The sequence below is a fragment of the Notechis scutatus genome, chromosome 3 (genome assembly GCF_049901735.1).
Source record: "Notechis scutatus isolate UNSWTSFEM ecotype Mainland chromosome 3, rNotScu1.2, whole genome shotgun sequence".
Taxonomy (NCBI): Eukaryota; Metazoa; Chordata; class Lepidosauria; order Squamata; family Elapidae; genus Notechis; species Notechis scutatus.
The window spans coordinates 46,296,873-46,316,564 of record NC_142011.1 but is presented as its reverse complement, the minus strand read 5'-3'; the positions used below and the strand labels follow the sequence as shown (position 1 = coordinate 46,316,564).

The 19,692-nt window shown below is 36.8% G+C and overlaps 1 protein-coding gene across 2 annotated transcripts in view; it reads right to left on the bottom strand.

Annotated features, from left to right (window-relative positions):
• Positions 1-14,086, bottom strand: part of DSTYK (dual serine/threonine and tyrosine protein kinase) — a 41,002-nt gene extending 26,916 nt beyond the window's left edge. The window contains exons 1-3 of one of the 2 annotated variants that reach the window (XM_087959678.1): positions 13,623-13,757; positions 12,916-13,049; positions 699-1,084 (exon numbers count right to left, since the gene is read on the bottom strand). In XM_087959678.1, the coding sequence (XP_087815804.1) occupies positions 699-1,084; positions 12,916-12,952 (423 nt within the window). In that variant the 5' untranslated portion in view covers positions 12,953-13,049; positions 13,623-13,757. Of the gene's footprint in view, positions 1-698; positions 1,085-12,915; positions 13,050-13,622 lie in introns of both variants that reach the window. The other variant, XM_026676808.2, reaches the window with a different exon arrangement.
• Between the last annotated feature and the right edge of the window lie 5,606 nt (positions 14,087-19,692).

Below are 19,692 nucleotides of genomic sequence, written 5' to 3'. Positions count from 1 at the left end.
AAGAAGTTTACAGAACAGTTGTCTTTCATAAATTAAGTTACATAAATAAAACTAGACCGACATATTGAACTACATTAAAAGCAAGGATTCTTTGCCCTCACATGCCAATTCATTCCATATTATCAACATTCCAATATGAAGATATACTAAAAAAAAATAAACCTGCAGGCAAACTTTCTAAAGCTAGTTGTAATCAATCCAACATGATTCTCATGAAAAAGATAGGCAGCTCAAATCAGAAGAAACTTTACTTAATATTATCTATAATGCACTAATATTCAATTAAGGGATACAGTATTTAAATACAATAAAGGACATGGAAAACAACATTTAAATTTTATAAATGTAAATTCATAATCTTAATTGGGGATAAGCCAAGGGTAGGCCAAGTATGCCAATCAGGGGAAAATTTAAACATTTCCTTTCCAATCAAAGATTCTTTACTTCAAACTGCATCCTCCATACTTTGCATTAAATTCAGAGACACATGTTGAAATTAAACTTAGGGGTGAACTAAGTCAATAGAGATCAACCTCTTATATTTTTAAAGTTGTTATTTGTTCTATCTGTAGAATGTCTTAACCATGTTCAAAATAAAAAGTAAAATTAATTAAAAGTTTCATGACAAAACTACTTTCCTATATAAACCTGTTTAAACATGAAATGGTGTGTACAAAGATATTTGTTTTCATTAGTACCTGTAATAAGGAATGATTCAGTGTAACCTCCAACTCTGCAATCTGATGTGCCAGATCCTCATCATCATCATGGATTTCTAAGTCCTCCTCAGGTATTGTTTCCCAACTACTTTGATGAGCTGCCAAATTATGAACCAATTCATACTGTCCTGGTAGAGCTAAACTGATCCGTGTCTGTCTTCCGTGTGTAAAACGAATTCGACGCCTCTTACAATGCTCCTCGCTAATTTTTGTGGTAGGTAGCAGTCTCTTTCCCAAAAGCATGTTGAGTAATTGGCATTTGGCATTACAGTTTTGACCAAAGATTAATAAGCATGGGTGACAGCTTACTGTCAGCTGGAGGTATTCTTCCTCATGTCGGGGAAAAGCAATTGAACTTAGCTGTCCTAAAAAAAAAAAGCATATACATTTTATTAGGAATTTTATCCTGCAAGGTTCTTGGCAAAGATTTCTCCAAGATTAATCTTCCCATCCAAGCACCTCCTATATGTGTTCAGACTGCAAATCCCAGTATTATCCAGCAAGCGCAGTCCCTGTACCTTATATTCCCAATACATCTGGACGATGCCCATATTGATGCACATAACTATCCTGGGCACATCAATTCTAAAGTAAGAATAAGACATTCTTATGACATTTCAAAGTTTTTTCTTGATTACAGTGTAAGCATTCATGGATCACTGTCCACTTTGTCAAATGTATTATAGCCCTAAGAGGACTGGATATGGCTTAGGAGCTCCCACATATCCAGTCTGTTCTTCCTTCCCAATGCCAGCAAGTACACATTTTAGACAGTAAGGAGGATAAAAAGCAGCAATCCAGAATCTTGTGCTTTTAATTGAATAAGCATCTTGTCCACAGGCCCCTTCAAGTTTTAATACTATACTAAAACTTGAATTTATCTTAACATTTTCAGTTGATGAGAGGCAGCAGCAGCAAGGCTCCATCCATAATGATACTGTCCCCCAACTCCCCTTCTATTCCCAGAAGTTGTTATTTCCAAGGTTGCTGGTCCATCCACTCCACTGTGCGCAGGCTGCCTGCCTCCATGTCCTATTAAATTATAGCCTGAGACGACTTCGCAAAACAATAAACCTTCAAGCCATTCTATCTAAAGACAGTTAATCTGAAAAAGGAGTTATGTGTTGAATAATTTCTTTCCCCAAAAATGTTTATGTTCTACCACATTATCATAATACATAGGCTACTAATAAATTCAGAAATATAAATCATAAGTACATGATACATAATTTTACACAGGATATAAAATGTAAACAAGATAAAACAAGTTATTTTGCTTGACCATATTGTCAGCTTTTAAATGAGGGGTCCCACTCTTTGAACACTCCTATATTCAAACCATAATTGTGCAACTTATTTCTTCCTTCATAAGATTTCCCAGTTCCCCAAATAAAATTATCCTTAACCCCCAAATCTAAGCAACGGCAGACCTTTTTAACAGTTGGACAGGAATTAATTAGGAAATCCCAAGATTACTGATTAGACTGGGAAACTGAAAAAACATCCATGAGGAAGCCCATAGCAAACTACGTCTTTATGGCTGCCAAAAGAATTACAGCTCCCTGTAGTTAACAGGAGCAAATTGAAGCGAAGAGAGTCTTTAACATTAAAAGCATTAGACAAAAATAGACTCAGCTTAAAAGGTTTGTCATATGTCTTCAACACAGAAATATTAAGTGCAATTCTATATATTAAATGTAAGCTATACATTTGTCCCATTGATTGTAGTGGGACTGGTATGAAACTTTGGTTGAAGCAAGATGCACATAAATCAATAGGAGTCAATGTATCCGTATAGTACATGGTTGCAGTCTTAATGTTGCTCTAAACCAGGGGTGTCAAACTCAAGGCCCAGGGGCCAGATCTGGCCCGTGAAGCACTTAGATCTGGCCTGTGGGTCCTCCCTGGAAGCGAAGCACCGGCCTGCAGTGCTACTGCCAGCAAAAATGATGGCCTCCTGCAACACTCTGCCAGCGAAAACAGAGCTCGGTTTTCACTGGCAGAGTGTTCAGGCCACCACAGGTGCCTCTGACATGAGTGACGTCGAGCTAACTATGACCACCCTGGCCACGACCAGCTCCCTCCCCCAACAAGGTCAAACATAACCTTGATGCGGCCCTCAAAGAAATCGAGTTTGACACCCCTGCTCTAAACTCTTACAGGCCATATGAATAATAAGTATTATTCAAAGTTGTAGTAGTAATTTATTATTTATACACTAGACCAATGCTTAGTTCCACTAACAATGAGAAAAATAAGCACATTAATGTTCACATTTGTCATTGAAGCATAGTACTTTCAGTTATGTAAAAATGTAATTTTATAGAAAACAGAACTCTATTCTATTTATCAAATATAAATGCTAAAATGCAGTAGTATTTTGTACGCAGATTAATACAATAGAAAGCACATAAAAGCATAAAGTGTTCTGCTGAAATTAAAATGGGACTGCTATAACATCCACACTAAAAGGAGAAAGCTCGTCTGCAAAACCTGAAAACCAACATTCAAATTGAAGATGGAAGGCATGTTGAAATGTAACTTTAAGCCCACTGTATGCTGAATAGGTTTATGAGTATTCTTTTCCCTAGGCAGTTCATCTCTAAAACCACTTTGTTGACTTAATTTTTTTTCACCAATTTAAGATTGTGAGCCAAGTGACCAGGTGTTGCCAACTTCTATTGTTTTGGTAATAAAGTAGCATTTCAAATATTTTCTGTAGCCAAAAATGTAACCGCAGAAAGATTTTCTTATTTTTAACTATTGTGGGACATGATACCAAGTATTATTGTCCCTAGGCCCAGAAGAAATTTGGAAATCATGATTATACAATTGGAAGTGAATTAATCAGTGAAGGTCAAATAAGTAGGTTCCTTTAAACAAAAAACATAGTTTTTTTGTTTTACAAGTCACGTGTCATTTTTTTTAAAAATAATGCTAAAAGTTTTTGAAAAAGAACTATGCAATGATTTGCTTTTATTTATTAAAATCCATTGTAATCAGATTATTTTTAAGATTAACATGACTTTTCCTTTCCTAATACAAATACAGGTTGTCCTTCAGTTATGACAGCAATTGTTGTTGCTAAGTGATAATCCCAGCAGTCCTAGTACCCTTGTAACTCCAAGATATGTGAGTCTTTAAGCAGGACGTGGTGGGAGTCTCAGGAAAAGAACATGGGGGTGTACCATGGAGAGTTGGGGGAGACCTTAGGGGAGGGGGTTGGCGCAGGCTGTGTGGTTGAGGGAGGCTGAGGGAAAGTTTAGGAAGCCTAGTGAAGGCCGTGGGTGACTGCAAGAAAAGCAAGGCAAGGATGGTACCATAGGATATGAGCACAAGATGGCTGTAGGCAGGATGACCCAGTGGGGGCATGAGCTCAGGAATGCGGGAGGGGGACTGACCTCTCAGAGAGACTTGCAACCTTCCCTACTCGCTTCCCCATTGGTTTTCCTTGTATTTTTTTTACAGCAGGGAAGACCACAAATAGTGGTCATGTAACCGCAGGACACCACAACCATAAGTACCAAATACCTTAATCATGATCATGTGAGTGCAGAGGCACTGTGACAGCTAAAACATCGAGGACCAGCTGTAAGTACCATAGGAGCCTGCTTTGTCTATGGTTAAGGCACCAGGCTAATAAGCTAGAGACTGTGAGTTCAAGTCCTGTCTTAGCCATGAAAGCCAGTTTGGTGACTTGGGCCTGTCACTCTCTCTCAGCCCAATTCATCTCACAGGGTTGCTGTTGTAGGGAAAATAGGAAGAGGAAGGTGTGTTGGATATGTTCACCACCTGGAGTTATTTGTAAAATAAAGGTGAGAGATTAGATAGATAGATAAAGGGTCTTCAAACTTGGCAAATTTAAGACTTGTGGACTTCAACTCCCAGAATTCCTGAGCTAACATGACTGGAGGAGGAATTCTGGGAGTTGAAGTCCACAAGTCTTAAAGCTGTCAAGTTTGAAGACCCCAGAGATAGCTAGACAGGCAGACAGACATAGTAAAGGTTTCCCCTGTCCAGTCATACTAAGACTCTAGGAGATGGTGCTCATCTTTGTTTTTTCGCACAAGGAGCCAGCATTGTCTGAGGACATTTCCATGGTCATATGGCAAGCATGACTATATGCTGAGGCATATGGAACGTTGTTACCATCCACCCAAAGTGGTACCTATTTATCTACTTACATTTGCATGCTTTCGTACAGCTAGGAGTTTGTGTGTATATACATACAAAAATACATATTACAGGGCCACTGTAAGTGCATATTATATATTATTCAGCACCACACCAACTTCAAATTATTGCTGAACAAGTGGTCAGTAAGCAAGGACTACCTGCATACTGGATAAATATTTGACTACCCAATTCTAATCACAATTCTTACTGTTGAAGCAACTTGCTATGCCAGTATCATATAACTCGGGAGACAAAAGGGTTCACAGGTTTTGATTGAAATTGTCTAAGTGTGTAGAGACAGCAAAGCAGCAAGAAGCAATCCAGTGATTAAATTTGCCTGTATAGTACTGGGCAACCATCTTTGCTTTGAATAGATTTATAAAGGGAGAGAGAGAGCGCACTGTCTTTAGGTCTCTAAATAGGTCTCTAGGCAGGTGGTTCATTGCAATTAATTAATACCCTTCATGAATATTTTAACTTCCTATCACATATCCGTTGCCTCATGAAGAAGGCTATTAAGGCTATTATTTGCAGAAAATACTTTACAGTGCAATCAATATGTTTGCAGATATAATTGCTTTTCTTTTTCACTTACATTCTAGCAGGTTAAAGAGGTACAAAATAACTGAATTGAAGAGCTGCAACCAGGAAAAGAATCACTGCTGTATAAAACAAGAATTAGTAATAATTAGACTAAGCCAATTCAATGGTAAATCATTTTATAGCAATTATTATCAGAACTTCCATCTAGAAAAGTTACTAATTATGTTTCTCCTTAAGAACAAGCTTACACTTTTTATAAATGCTTTTATAAAGCATTCCTAAAATGCTATTTTATCAATATGTTTTGATAATTACACATATCTAATAATTGTTTGAATGGGTCCCTTATTTAAAATACAGTTATACTCTAGTTCATAGACAGACAACATGGTGTTTTCAGGATTTTTTTGAATTACAATACCGATAAACCCTATCCAATTGAGCCAATAGTCAGTAAGTATGAATGCTGCTATAGAAAATATTTTGAGGGCTCTAGACTGGCTATCCTTGCTTTAAGGATAAAGAACACAGGCAGACATTTAAGCTATATTTCTTTGCAAAGCTCAACATGATTAAACAAACAGAATCTGAAATTTACAACTGAGTGGAAGTGACTACATTTATTTGAAGCCCTTTAACTTCGTTTCAAATCCATATTAACTGTGCAACAAATCTCCAATTAGATATCATCTAGCTAACCAAAAAATATTGCTTGAAGAAAATATTGCTTGAAGAAAACTATTACTAAAGAAACTCTGGAGTATGCAAGATTTCTGATTGTTAAATAAACTGTTCAGCCCTCTGAAATTAATTGTGATAACAGTAATATAAGATTTAATTCAACATGCTTAGTTGCAAATTTCATCTCCACCCCCAATTTATAATTACATCAGTATATTTTCCAGTAAGCTTGGTGACTTTGAGCCAATTACTCTTTCAACCCAATCCACTTCACTTTTTTTATGTTTCTATTGTGAGGAAAATAGGAAGCCAAATCATTATATATGTCACCTTGAGTGAAAGGTGGGATATGATGATTATGATGATGTTGTTGTTGATGATGATGATGTTAAAAAAAAGTATAGGGCAAGCTATCTTCAATTAATAATTTTCCAATTTTTGGTAATTCTCTCTTATGTAAAGCATTTATGAAAGTATATGAATCAAGGAGGCGGTGGCTCAGTTGCTAAGACGCTGAGCTTGTTGATCAGAAAGGTCAGCAGTTTGGCGGCTCAAAGCCCTAGCACCGCGTAACGGAGTGAGCTCCCATTACTTATTCCAGGTTCTGCCAATCTAGCAGTTTGAGAAGATGTAAAAATGCAAGTAGAAAGATAGGGACCACTTTGGTGGGAAGGTAACAGCGTGCAGTGCACCTTCGGCGTTTAGTCATGTCGGCCACATGACCATGGAGATGTCTTTGGATAGTGCTGGCTCTTCGGCTTTGTAATGGAGATGAGCATCGCCCCTTAGAGCCGGAAACGATTAGCACGTATGTGCAAGGGCAACCTTTACCTTTACCTATGAATCAAAGCAATGTCAATTTAATGGAGGTGGAAAGGGGATAAAATTATTCAGAATAAAAACTGGAAAACCAGGTAAGGAAATTTAGAAAACATAGAAACTAACTTTATTTTTAATTGAGTCATTTCATTTATATACTAAGATAGGTTTTCACAGATTAACTATTGTCCTAATCTCCCTCTATTCACAAGTATAATTTTCACCAAAGAAGCATTTTGTAAAGTTTAGTTAAAACTTTGTTTTTGTTTAGTTATATCAGTTTCCATTTCAAATTGAGATTCCCAATGTAATATTAGTTGTTTTGTCATCAAATGTAATTTTGCCAATTGTATTATATACCATTAAATGCTGTCACCAAGCTATCATACAGAAGACTAACAAGATTTTTAAAGATTTATAAGGCAATTGCTATCAGAAGTTGAATGCTGTCCTTGTAACACTTAGAAAACAACTGCAAGAAATCATCTTGAAGAGAGCAGATATTGTGCTATGAAATATTTTGCTTTGGAACAAGCTCTGACTCTCTTTTATAAATAAAATGAATTAAGCCAGTGTGGGAGAAATTATTTCGAGCAATATACAGGTTAGTTTTAATGCATTGAGAACCTAAACCTTTTTAGATTTCTTTAAATCACAGTATTAACTGTATACATAGCAATATTCATATGCATGCTATAGCATTATTTGAATACTGATAGATTTCTTTCAAGCAGTCACCAATGACTCTACGACACCAACTATAACTAATGCATATCTTATATTAAATGTGGAAAATAAACTGTTGTACTCCAATTCGTATTTGTCCTAGTCAGAACAACTAATGGAAGAGACTGATGGGATTGATGGGAGACTGAATTTCAATTATAGGTGATATGCAATGTATAATCAAATTCTACTCTAAACTTACTGATTTTCAGTTTATGAACTTCATGGCATAGGGCTTGGCTATTTGAAGGAGCACCTATCATTCATGATTACAGCTCAGCAAAATTGGTGAACTCATATATTAAACAGCTCCACCTATTGATAACCAGGAAAGATGCTTTTTCATTGCATGCCTACCCTTCAATAGCAACTCCAAAAATTTGTGTGGCTCCATGTTTTAAAATTTTGCCCTTCCAGGATCTAGAATAGGGTATCTATTGAGTTTCTGTGAAGTATGATTTTTGCAGTTCTTGGAATTTGTGTCTGCACATGTATTTTTATTATTGTGTTTCATATTTTCTTATGAAAACTGCTGTCAGCCTTCAGAGGTGAACCACGCAGGAAACACAATCAGATGAGCTAATTCTACTTTACTGTAAGGCTACATTAACATAATTTTGCAAGTTTGAAAGTACAAATCTCCTGCCATCTCTTCATAGCCTGAGAACTTGGGAGGGGGGAATCCCTTCTGAGCCTCTTTCTCTTTCCACCTTTTATTCAACCATTATCCTAGGCACTATCTCTTCCTGCCATCTCCCAAGATCATTCCTACATACCATGACATCGTCCCACAGTCATTCCACAATCAGGTGCCCTTAAAACTAATAAATAAATCAACAAAATCAATATTAAATAAGTGTAAAGCTACTGGAATAGTTTTTATATTTTGAGCTATTAAAAACCAATGTTAAATTCAGCAAGATTTTGTTCTACTACCAGGTAAAGATCTGAAAATTTATGTTCTTCTGAAGAAAAACTGAATGATGCAAAAAAACCAAACACCTTAGTTTCATTACTTATTTGTTGATATACAAGCAATTCTGAAATAACAAATTATTCTTTCCACCAGTCTCTTTGAAACTTCTTAGCAATAAAAGTGCACTGATAATTAAAATATGAAAGGATGAATTAGCAGATCTTAAAATTAATAAGCAGAAAACAAAGTTAATACACACACACACACATATATGAAAATACAACAACAAGAATTGATGAATAAAATCGATTTCAAGGTCAAAAAGAAGGTTAAATATTTGGGTATCACTATGACAAATATGACTTGTAGGTTATCTCAAAATAATTAAATGAAGACATGGAATGTAGCTCAGAAAATGTTAAGATGGGACAAAGTACAACTTCATTATTGGGCAGAAATTCTGTGATTAAGATGAATGCTTTGCGTAGAATTTTATTTTTGTTTCAAACAATACCTGCTTTAACTATTGATGCACTACATAAGCAATTGCTAAATCTGTATGGTAAGGGGAAAACACAAGTTAAATATAAGGTATTGAAACATGCAAAAAAAAAAAGAAGAGAATTGGATCTATCAAATTTGAAATTATACTCTGCAGCTCATTGTTTAGTCTGGATTAAAGAGTGGGTATCACTAAGAAACAAGTTATTGTATAGGAATTAGAAGGATACAATCTGAGATTTGGGTGAAATGGACACGACAAAGCTAAGGCTAATATTGATTTTGAAAATAATTATCTCAACTGTGCCATTCTGAAAATATGTAATAAATACAAACTTAGGTTGCGCCCGAAAACACCTTTGTGGCTCTCAACACAAGAATCATTTATGGATGAAAACTTAAATGATTTATATTTATGAAACTAAATGAAACTAATCATATTAGATTTTTTTTCAAAGGGAATGTAAAACAAAATCAAGAGAAGATCTAATAACCAAAAGATATATTGAAATTAATGACAAAAAACTGGGAAAAAGTCATGGAACTTTATTTTTATATATCTGTAAAATTATTATATGCTCAAAAATGGAAATGACTCCCCCGATTAAAGAAAAGGTAATATATGGGGAAATTATTGATTTTTTGCATAAAAAAGAAAAAAATGAACTTATGATTTATGATTTGATGTTAGGCAAAAAACTAGATAATAGAAAAAAGAGAGCTTTTTAGAGCAAGAGAGCAAGAGTTAACTTTGTAATTATACTTATATTTGCTGCAAATAAAATTGGAAATTTCTATTTTCTTTTTCTATGGGTTTTTTTTTGGGGGGGGGGACTTCTTTCTTTCTTCCCTTATTTCTTTAAGTTCTATTAATTTTTGTTAGGTTTTACTTCCTTTTTAAAACTTTTGATATAAAATTATATTAAAAACAATGCAATATGCTTAATCAAATATATCTGTGGTTAAATCCTTTGTCTGCAATTATGACTTTCTTACCACATGGCTTAATTTCAAAATGTGTAGACGATTTATAAATATCATGCACATCTTTTACTCTGTATTCATGCCAAAGATTGTACTACATGAAACAGCTCTCAAACCATGGGTATTGCACACTTTTCTTCCTTTTGCATGCGACAAACCAATTTGCCAATATATCTATTATAACCACTGAGGATTTCATAGCATGCAATGAAGGAAACAAGCTAGCTCAAAATTCAACCACATGTCAATATCAAATCTGTGCTGCTTACTAAAGGACAATCCACACCCACCAATAAGAAAGTTATCAATTTAGTTGATCAATTTAGACTAGCTATCAAGTCACTCTTAACAATATTTATTAAGGACACAAAGGATTGGGATATAAAATTCAGCTAAACCATAGAAAATTACTGTAACTTTGAATATGCAAAAAAAAAAAAAAGCTGTGGGACTTCAGAAATGTATTTTTCAATATTTTCCATCCAAATTACAATATATTGTACAGAAATCATCCTAAAAATCAGGTAGTGAAAAACTGTAGTTTCTTTCATTGTTGAATTGAAGGCACTCAGAACCACACTTGCAAACAAGTAAGTATATATTGTAAAATGTTTTGTTACTATTTTATCATATTGACTATATTAGTCTAATAAGGTTTTGAGAGAAAAGAAAACTTTTGGGATGTTTTCAAGTTAGGAAACATCCAATTTTTTTTAAAAAAACCATTGTTTTTAATAGATTTGTTTTTATAAAGATACTAAAGACTATTTTTCCACATTTTTTCCGAGATATTCATAACATGGAATTTTAAGCCACATGCCTTATACTGCTAAATTTAAATACAATATAACTTGAATAAAAAATAAATGAATAAAATGTAACTAGTGATTTATTTCATCATTTCACTGAAAATACAACATATGAACCATTAAAGGTGAACTCTGCAGGAAAAAGTGAAATTAACTTAAATTACCTTTTACAGAAATATTCCATTGATCTCCAGAGTAACATATTTTGAAATAAACTTTTTTTTCATATGGTAATATCAGGTTGCTTATTCTCTGCTTCATGCACTCACAATCATAACAAAAAGGTTTGAACTAAAGCCATTCCGTACTCCAGATATGAAGGTAAAATGGTGTTTCAGAATGGGAGGGGGGGGAGAGAATGTAGATTTGGAACACTTTACACCAACTGCACCTTCTCCTGCGATCACAGGGCACAAGTTGTGCATGGTCTTAGTATGAACCAGAGTTTATCCAAAGGCTGCAAATGCACAAGAAACATCTCATCTTAGAAGCAGTATTACATGTGTAAACTTACCCAAGTGTTTGGATACAAATGGTACCAAAGCACCTTTACTTCCATTACCCTTGGAGTATTACATCAGTTACCAAACATAACTTGGCCATTAAAGTATGCTGGGTATACAGTCTGTTTCTATTTTTGTTTACTCCATCTAGCAATATTATTTCCCATGGGATAAGGGAAGCAGGAGAGAAACGTCTACATTAACTGTTTAAATTATTAGGTTTAATTTTTAAACAGTTAATAAATTATTAACTGTCTTATTTTCCCATAATGGATGTCTGCACACCAGGGAAAAACTATACCAGCTTCAATAATTTCTCCAATTACAGATTTTCGGAGTATATTTTGGTATGAGGCATGAAGTATGAGCCATAGAAGTGTCTAAATTAGGGGTGTCAAACTGGTGGCCCATGGGCCAAATGCGTCACATTCAGGCCACACCCACCACAGCTCCATGAAGGAAAAAAACATTGTGGTACATCACATGGCAGCAACAGGATACAGCGAGTTTGACACCTGTAGCCTAATTAAACAAGTTATGAGAAGAACGTTTCCTCCGAGATGACATTTCTGTCTTTGACAGAGAAAACATTCTACTGACCCTAAAATAACTATCAGATCAATATTCTAGCCTTGTTATAGCATTCATATTAATAAGACAATATAATGGCTCTCAAGAAATAATGCAATACTTAATGTACCCTTGTAATGTTAAGTTACAAGACACAGGCAAACAGCCCAAGACTTATATGAAGCTTTTTCTATTATCAGAAAACACATATTTTGACTACTTACTTACTAACCATAAATTAATCACATTTTTCAAAGATACAGGTCATATATTCAACTAATACATTTCTTCAGAATCTTGTTCCAATTTGTGCAAAGAAACATTATTCTATTAAGTCCTACATAGTGCCCCTAGGCTTTAGATATATCCACTTATTCACACAGTTGTTCAAAAATATTTATGACTTCATTAATAGCTCAAGAAATTCTACTCTTTCCAATATTAACAAATGGATGCTCTGTTTACCAAGGCATCCAAAATAAGCCAGATTCACATATTTTGGGGGATCAAAGAAAAAAAAAAGGAAGTGAAAAACAAGTAGTTCACCCTACACCCTATTCCATTGTGATATTTATAGTTATCTTCTAATCTCTACTTAAGAGAGGAAGTTTCCTGCCTATAGATCATTAGTACATTTGCTTCAAAAGGATGGTGGCATCTTTCATCTTTTTTTTGCAAACATTTAAAATGTTCATGTATTTCTGATTTGGTCAATCTTTTTCCCTTAGAAACCATACTTTGAATGTTTAAAATTTGCTTTGCTGCATAATATATGATAAATATAGAAGTCATTCTTTCCTTGAATTTGATCAAACATCTGTTAATGAATAAACGTCGTTAATTTGACCACTGCCGCACATTATCCAAGTTTAAGTTCCCAGACTTTTGTTTTGCTGGAGTAGAGAAAGATGGTTTACACAAAGACATTATTGAAAACAGATCTACAATCCAGCATGTAATGAAGTTACCTAGTTTGGGTAATGCAAGAAAACGACTGCCCTTCATTTCCACTTGGAGCTACAAATCTTCTCTTTTATTAATTAATCCAAGATATAAAGGAAGGACATACACAAAGAATCAGGAACCAGGTGAAATCTCCAAGCTAAAAAACAAAAGTTTAAAATATACACCTTGTTCAGAATCACGCTTGCCCACAGTAAAAATTAGCCCACGGACCAACACCAGAAGCTCTTCTCTGGGGTCAGATGCCCAAACACAGCTGTCGTTTGTGCATCCACAGCAGGCCCTCCACTTAGAGGGTGGGGGCGAACAGGCTTCATTAAGCACGGAGTTGTCCGACGTGCTTTCCTGCTGCTTTCAAGGCACCTCCGAAAACCCTTGTCAGTTTCCATCAACTCCGCCGTTGCCTTCACGTCTCCCACCTGCCTTTTCTCTCAACCGCTGCTCAAATCTCGGCTTTTCTCAAAGCCGCCCAGTTCAGCCCACGCATCCCTTTGCCCCATACACAGGAGTTCCGTAAAAGCGCGGCCCTTTCCCCCGCTTCAGTGACGGGCAGCAAGAGCCACGGTTGCCTGGGTTTCTTTTCCAGACGACCCGCCTGATGGGGTGCCGGGAACTGCACTCCCCCCCCCCTACACACACACACCCCAACAGAGGAGCCCGAATGCAGGCCTTTCTCCCACGCCGTCGGCTCTGTTCCGCCCCTCACACTTACCGGTGAGCAGGGAGGCACCCCCACCAGCAGGGGCGCTATCAACGGCCGAAGGGGCGGGGTGTTGTTCAGGCGGCTCCTCCCCGACAGGCCCAGCATTAGCAACAACGGGGAAAACAGTGGGCCCTTGGGAGTATTTGAGGTCGCGGAAGAACTTCTTCGTTTCGCGCAAGTTGTGCTGCAATCGCGTTAGGTGCCGGTTGTAGTGGCCGAACGTGCGGCACAGCTCGCGGTTTAATCCTCCGCCGGAGCCGCGGACGGTGGGGCCTCCCCATCCCTCCGACATTTCCTCCGCAGGGGCTTCAACTCCAGAGTCCTCTTCCCACCACGGTGGGGAGTCGGACGATGCCAGGCTGTCGCTGCCGCCTTTTCCCCAGGCTTAACCTCCTGCTCCCCTGTCAGCAGCGACGCATCCAGTCGCACTGCGCACGGAACGGAACCTTTATCCGGGCGCTCTGCCGGGGAGAGGGAGGTGGCCAGGGGCGGACCTCATACGGATATTTTTGGTCGCCTTGAACTATGGGGGATGTAGTCGTATTTGGGAAAACTTCCCTATTATAGAAGTTCATTTCTTTATAAGGAGCCTGCCTCTGAAAGCAGGCGTTTTTCCCGAACTGTATCCTGGATTTTGTAGTTTTCAAGTTAAACACTGAAATGTTTTCCGTTCTCTGCAAGGGCTAACTTGCTGAAATTCAGTAGCAGGTTACGAGAGGCTTTAGACTAAGTATAAATGGGGAAAAATGGAAAAAGCAGTGAACGGGAAGTTTGAAAGAATATAAAACCTTCAAGTGTAAGAGTATGAACGGTAGAAGATTATGCAGTTGACTCGCTTTTGTGAATATCATTTCAAAGTTATTTCCTTGGAAAATAAAAATAAAAAGGTTCATTCTCTGAATCGAACTAAGAATGAAGCACTGGTAACCTGTATTGCTGCCAATAATGCAACATGTATGTGTTCAGATAGTCACAAAAAGCAAGCTTGGAAGAGATGTTAAATGAAATGAATTTAAATGAAATGATGGATGGATCAATTTTCAACATGATTTAAACTTTTCTCCAATTGCAAAAACTAGGAATGTATAGTATACCTTATGAATGTGTTAGTTAATTAAATGAGTAATTAAAGCACATATGTCATCATACCGAAATAAATAAATCATAGCAAGCCCCACTGTTTTACTGAACAAATGCATATCCTTCTGTAAAATTTTGAAAGATCATCCATCTAAAACTTAATAAGACTCTAAAGGAATAGGATCAGGTGAGAGGCAGTCTAAGAGAAAAATTACGTTCTTTTTGCATTCATTTGGTGACTGAAGAAAATTAACAGATCATTCAAACTACCTTGTAATAGAAAATTAATATTAGGAGAAGTAGAATAGTGGTTGCATAATGAAGATGTAAACGATAATAAAGGCAAGTTAAAAAAATAAAGAATAATGAGATATATTACTGTTTCTTACATTTGGGTTACATTGTAATGTAGATCTACATTACCACGTTAAGCAGTAATCCTTTTAAACAGTTATACAAGTAATATTTTGAATAGTTGCTGCCAATGCAATGTTATCACATGATATTTTTAGGATCCAAAGCGTTGAGTTTTGATTTCCATGGAGATAACTTAATTATAACAACAAAGTTATTTGCCTGAATGCATACCCATCCTCCTGCTGGCAGATGTAACTCTGGATAATTCCCATAAAATAAAATAAAAAAGGAATCCTTTATTCCTACTTCATTTTGAATGACCTTCAGTACCCCTTGGCCACTATGAACTCAGCTGAACTGAAAGGATTATTTGTGCAAAAAGTGTTGTACCATAATATTCCATTTCGTGGATCATTCTGTTTTCTTTTTTTACAAAAGAAAATGCTATTAGAATATAATATAATTATTTATTGGTCAAGTGTGATTGGACACACAAGGAATTTGTCTTGGTGCAAATGCTCTCAGTATACATAAAAGAAAAGATACATTCATCAAGAGTCAAGAATCATCAGGTACAACACTTAATAGTCATAGGGTACAATTAGCAATCAAATCATAGTAAGAAACAGTTAATACAGATTGTAAGGATACAAGTGACAAAGTTACAGTCATACAGTCACAAGTGGGAGGGGATAAGTGATAAGGAGTGATGAGAAGGTTAATAGTAATAGTAGTGCAGACTTTGTAAATAGTTGGACAGTGTTGAAGGAATTATTTGTTTAGCAGAGTGGTGGTGTTTGGGGGAAAATGCCCTTGTGTCTAGTTGTTCTGATGTGTGATGCTCTATAGCATCATTTTGAGGGTAGGAGTTGAAACAGTTTACATCCAGGATGTGAGGAGGTCTGTAAATATTTTCACAGTCCTCTTTTTGACTTATAGCAGTATACAGGTCCTCAATGGAAGGAAGGTGGGTACTAATTGTTTTTTCTGCAGTCCTAATTATCCTCTGAAGTCTGTGTCTATCCTTTTGGGTTGCAGAACCAAACCAGATAGTTGTAGAGGTGCAGATAGACTCAATAATTCCTCTGTAGAACTGTATCAGCAGCTCCTTGGGCAGTTTGAGCTTTCTGAGTTGGTGCAGAAAGAACATTCTTTGTTGTGCTTTTTTGATGATGTTTTTGATGTTAGGTGTCCATTTTAGGTCCTGTGATAAAATGGAACCTAGAAATTTGAAGGTCTCTATTGTTGATACTATGTTGTCTAGTATTGTAAGAGATGGTAGTATGGGAGGGTTTCTTCTAAAGTCTACCACCATTTCTACAGTCTTGAGTGTGTTGTTCCAGATTATTCTGGTTACGCCACGAGGCAAGTTGTACAACCTCCTGTCTGTATGCGGATTCGTTGTTGTCTCGAATGAGACTAATCACTGTTGTGTCATCTGCAAACTTCAGTATTTTAACAGATGGATCGTTTGAGATGCAGTCATTGGTATATAGGGAGAAGAGAAGTGGAGAAAGCACACAGCCTTGGAGGGCCCCTGTGCTAATTGTACAGGTATCAGATGTGATTCTGCCTAGCTTCACCTGCTTCCTGTCTGTTAGGAAGCTTATGATCCACTTACAAGTGTGTTCAGGTACCGCTAGCTAGTTTAATTTAGTTAGAAGAATGTCTGGAATGATGGTATTGAATGCTGAACTGAAGTCTACAAAGAGGACCCTTGCATAGATATTTGGAGATTCAAGGTGTTGTAGGATGTAATGCAGAGCCATGTTAACAGCATCATCTGTCGATCTATTTGCTCAGTATGAAAACTGTATGAGATCTAACAACGGATCCGTGATGGTTTTCAGGTGGGACAGCACTAGCCTTTCAAAGATTTTCATAACTACAGATGTTAGAGCAACTGGCCTGTAGTCATTCAGTTCCTTGATAGAGGGCTTCTTTGGCACTGGGATGATAGTAGAGCGTTTGAAGCCAGAAGGAACGTAGCACATCTCTAGTGATTTATTGAAGTTTCAGGTGAAGATGGGGGCCAATTGGTCAGCACTGACTTTTAAGCAAGAAGGAGTTATCTTGTCTGGCCCTGGTGCTTTTCCTGGCTTTTGTCTGTGAAATAGATCTTGCACTTCTTTTTCTGTGATCATCAGAGAGTGTGAACTCAATGGATTGGGGTCAGTTGGCTTGGCTACTGTTGGTGTGTTTGAGATGGGGGTTGTAAAGATAGGTGGCTGTAGTTTCCTTTCAAACCTGCAATAAAACACATTCAGGTCATCTGCTAGTTGTTGATTTCCTTCTGCCTGGGAAGGAGGTTTGCTGTAGCCAGTGATGTTTTTAAGAGTTTTCTACATGTTTGCTGGTTCATTTGTTGAGAACTGACTCCTTAACTTTTCAGAGTAGCTTCTTTTTGCTGCTCTGATCTCTCTTGTTAATATGTTTCTGGCCTGATTGTATAGCATTCTGTCACCTTTTCTGTAGGCTTCCTCTTTGGAATGACATAGCCGCTTAAGTTTAGCTGTGAACCAAGGTTTATTGTTACTATATATTTGCAGGTTCCTGGTTGGTACTATATATTTGCAGGTTCCTGGCTGGTACACATAAGTCTTCGCAGAAGCTGACATATGATGTTACAGTATCTGTGAGCTCATCTAGGTCTGCAAAGGTATCTTCAAAAAACATTCCAATCGGTGCAATCAAGGCAAGCCTGGAGCTTCAGCTTTGCCTCATCAGACTAAGTCCTCACTGATTTAATTATTGGTTTCATGGTTTTAAGTCTTTGTCTGTAGGCAGGTACAAGGTGAATCGTGCAGTGATCAGTGTCCCACAGCTGCTCATGATAAAGACCTATAAGACCTATTAGGATATAACATTTAATTTCTCCAAATATTAAAATAGTCATATCTGGTTAACTGATTGGCTTGAATGTTACTATCAATGCACACAAAACCAGAGCCAAATCTCATAATTAAGCACAATGCTTAATAAATTTTAAATGACTTTGCACAGGATTGTGTTTTTTCATTCTCACCATTGTCTCTTATCCATAATTGCCAGACAAATTGCTTTAAGCATGTATCAATAAGTTATGAAAAGTGTTTATTCTGAAGAAATTAGGTTACTGACTTCTTCAACTCTTATTGTATATTTTCTTAGTGGTCATGTAATAAATTCTAGTAATTGAAATAATAAGATAATGTCTTGTATAAGTTATTCCACAGAATTCTGTTAACTGTATAAGCAACATGTCCCATTCTGCTATATATCACCAACATTAGATTCCCTTAAAATCAATATAAATATTATTGGCATAGTGGTTCGAGTGCAGTACTGCAGGCTACTTCTGCTGACTGCCAGCTGCCTGCAATTTGGTAATTCAAATCTCACCAGGCTCAAGGTTGATTCAGCCTTTCATCTTTCTGAGGTGGGTAAAATGAGGGCCCAAATTGTTGGAGGCAATATGCTGACTCTGTAAACTGCTTAGAGAGGGCTGTAAAGCAATGTATATGTGTCTAAGGCTCATGCTGGGACATAACATTGAATTTTTGGGGGACGGTTTAGATCCACTTGGACCGTCCAGGAGCAAAGATATCGGCTGTGATCTCAGATCTCCAAGATCGCATGCTGTATCGTCGCGACGCCAGCTCCGCCCCGGTGAATGTAAAGAGTGCATCCTGTTGATCCCAGAGATATCGCAAAGTCCCTGGTAGATCCAGGAGAAGCTCTTTTTGCCAGCGGCAAAGAGGCAGCCATTAAAGCTGCGGAAGTTGGGACAGCTCCGAAATGAAAGAGAGAGTGTGCCGGTTTGGTGAGAATTTTATTTTAAGACTTGAAAGGACACCCTAAGGGAAAGAAAGAATCTGTAAAAGTTTTGACAGAAGTGATTAAGCGGCGATTTTAAACAGGAATGTCAAAGTAATATTTTTTTTTTCTCATTGCTGGATTTTCTACACATGATCTTATATTTTGAAACTGGACTGGGTTTTTTTTTCTTTTTTTTTATATATTCTTCTTCTCTCCTTTTTGATTTTATAATATTCTAAGCCAGAGACTCCCTTTTAGTTATTTTTTAAATATCTTTTTCTTTTCTTTTTTATTTAATTCTTATTATATTTTGCTTGGAAAAGGAGGGGGAAAGTGAAAGCTAAAGAAACTTTGTAACACTGCCAACTAGAGGCTTGGAAATATTCTATTTTTCTTTTGACCAGACAAAGCTGAGAAAGAACTGAGACTTTTTTTCAAGGACATTGCCTGTTTGATAAGATAGAGGGAAGAGCACGGGAAAGTATTATTACAGGTGCTCTTCTGGGTTTCTATCAACAGCTGGAGTCTGGTGTTGAAGCTTAGGAAAAGAAAAGGTGATAAGTCTTTGGAGAAGAGAGTTATAACAAGAACCTTGGATAATTAAACAAAGTGCAGTGTGCTCTTTTTATTCTTTTTAAGCTGTGCTACCCCTCCTCATCAGTTTACTTTTTTTTTTTTTTTGCAATAGCTACTTGGATTTTTGGCTCTCTGGAATTTGTCTTTGTTGTTGTTGTTTTTCTTGTCTTTGGAAGTTAAATTTCTATGTCTGCTTTTTATTTTAAAGGAAAAGCTTTAGTATTAATGCTTCCCTTCCTTTTCTTTTTAAGGGAGTAGCCTTTTTCTT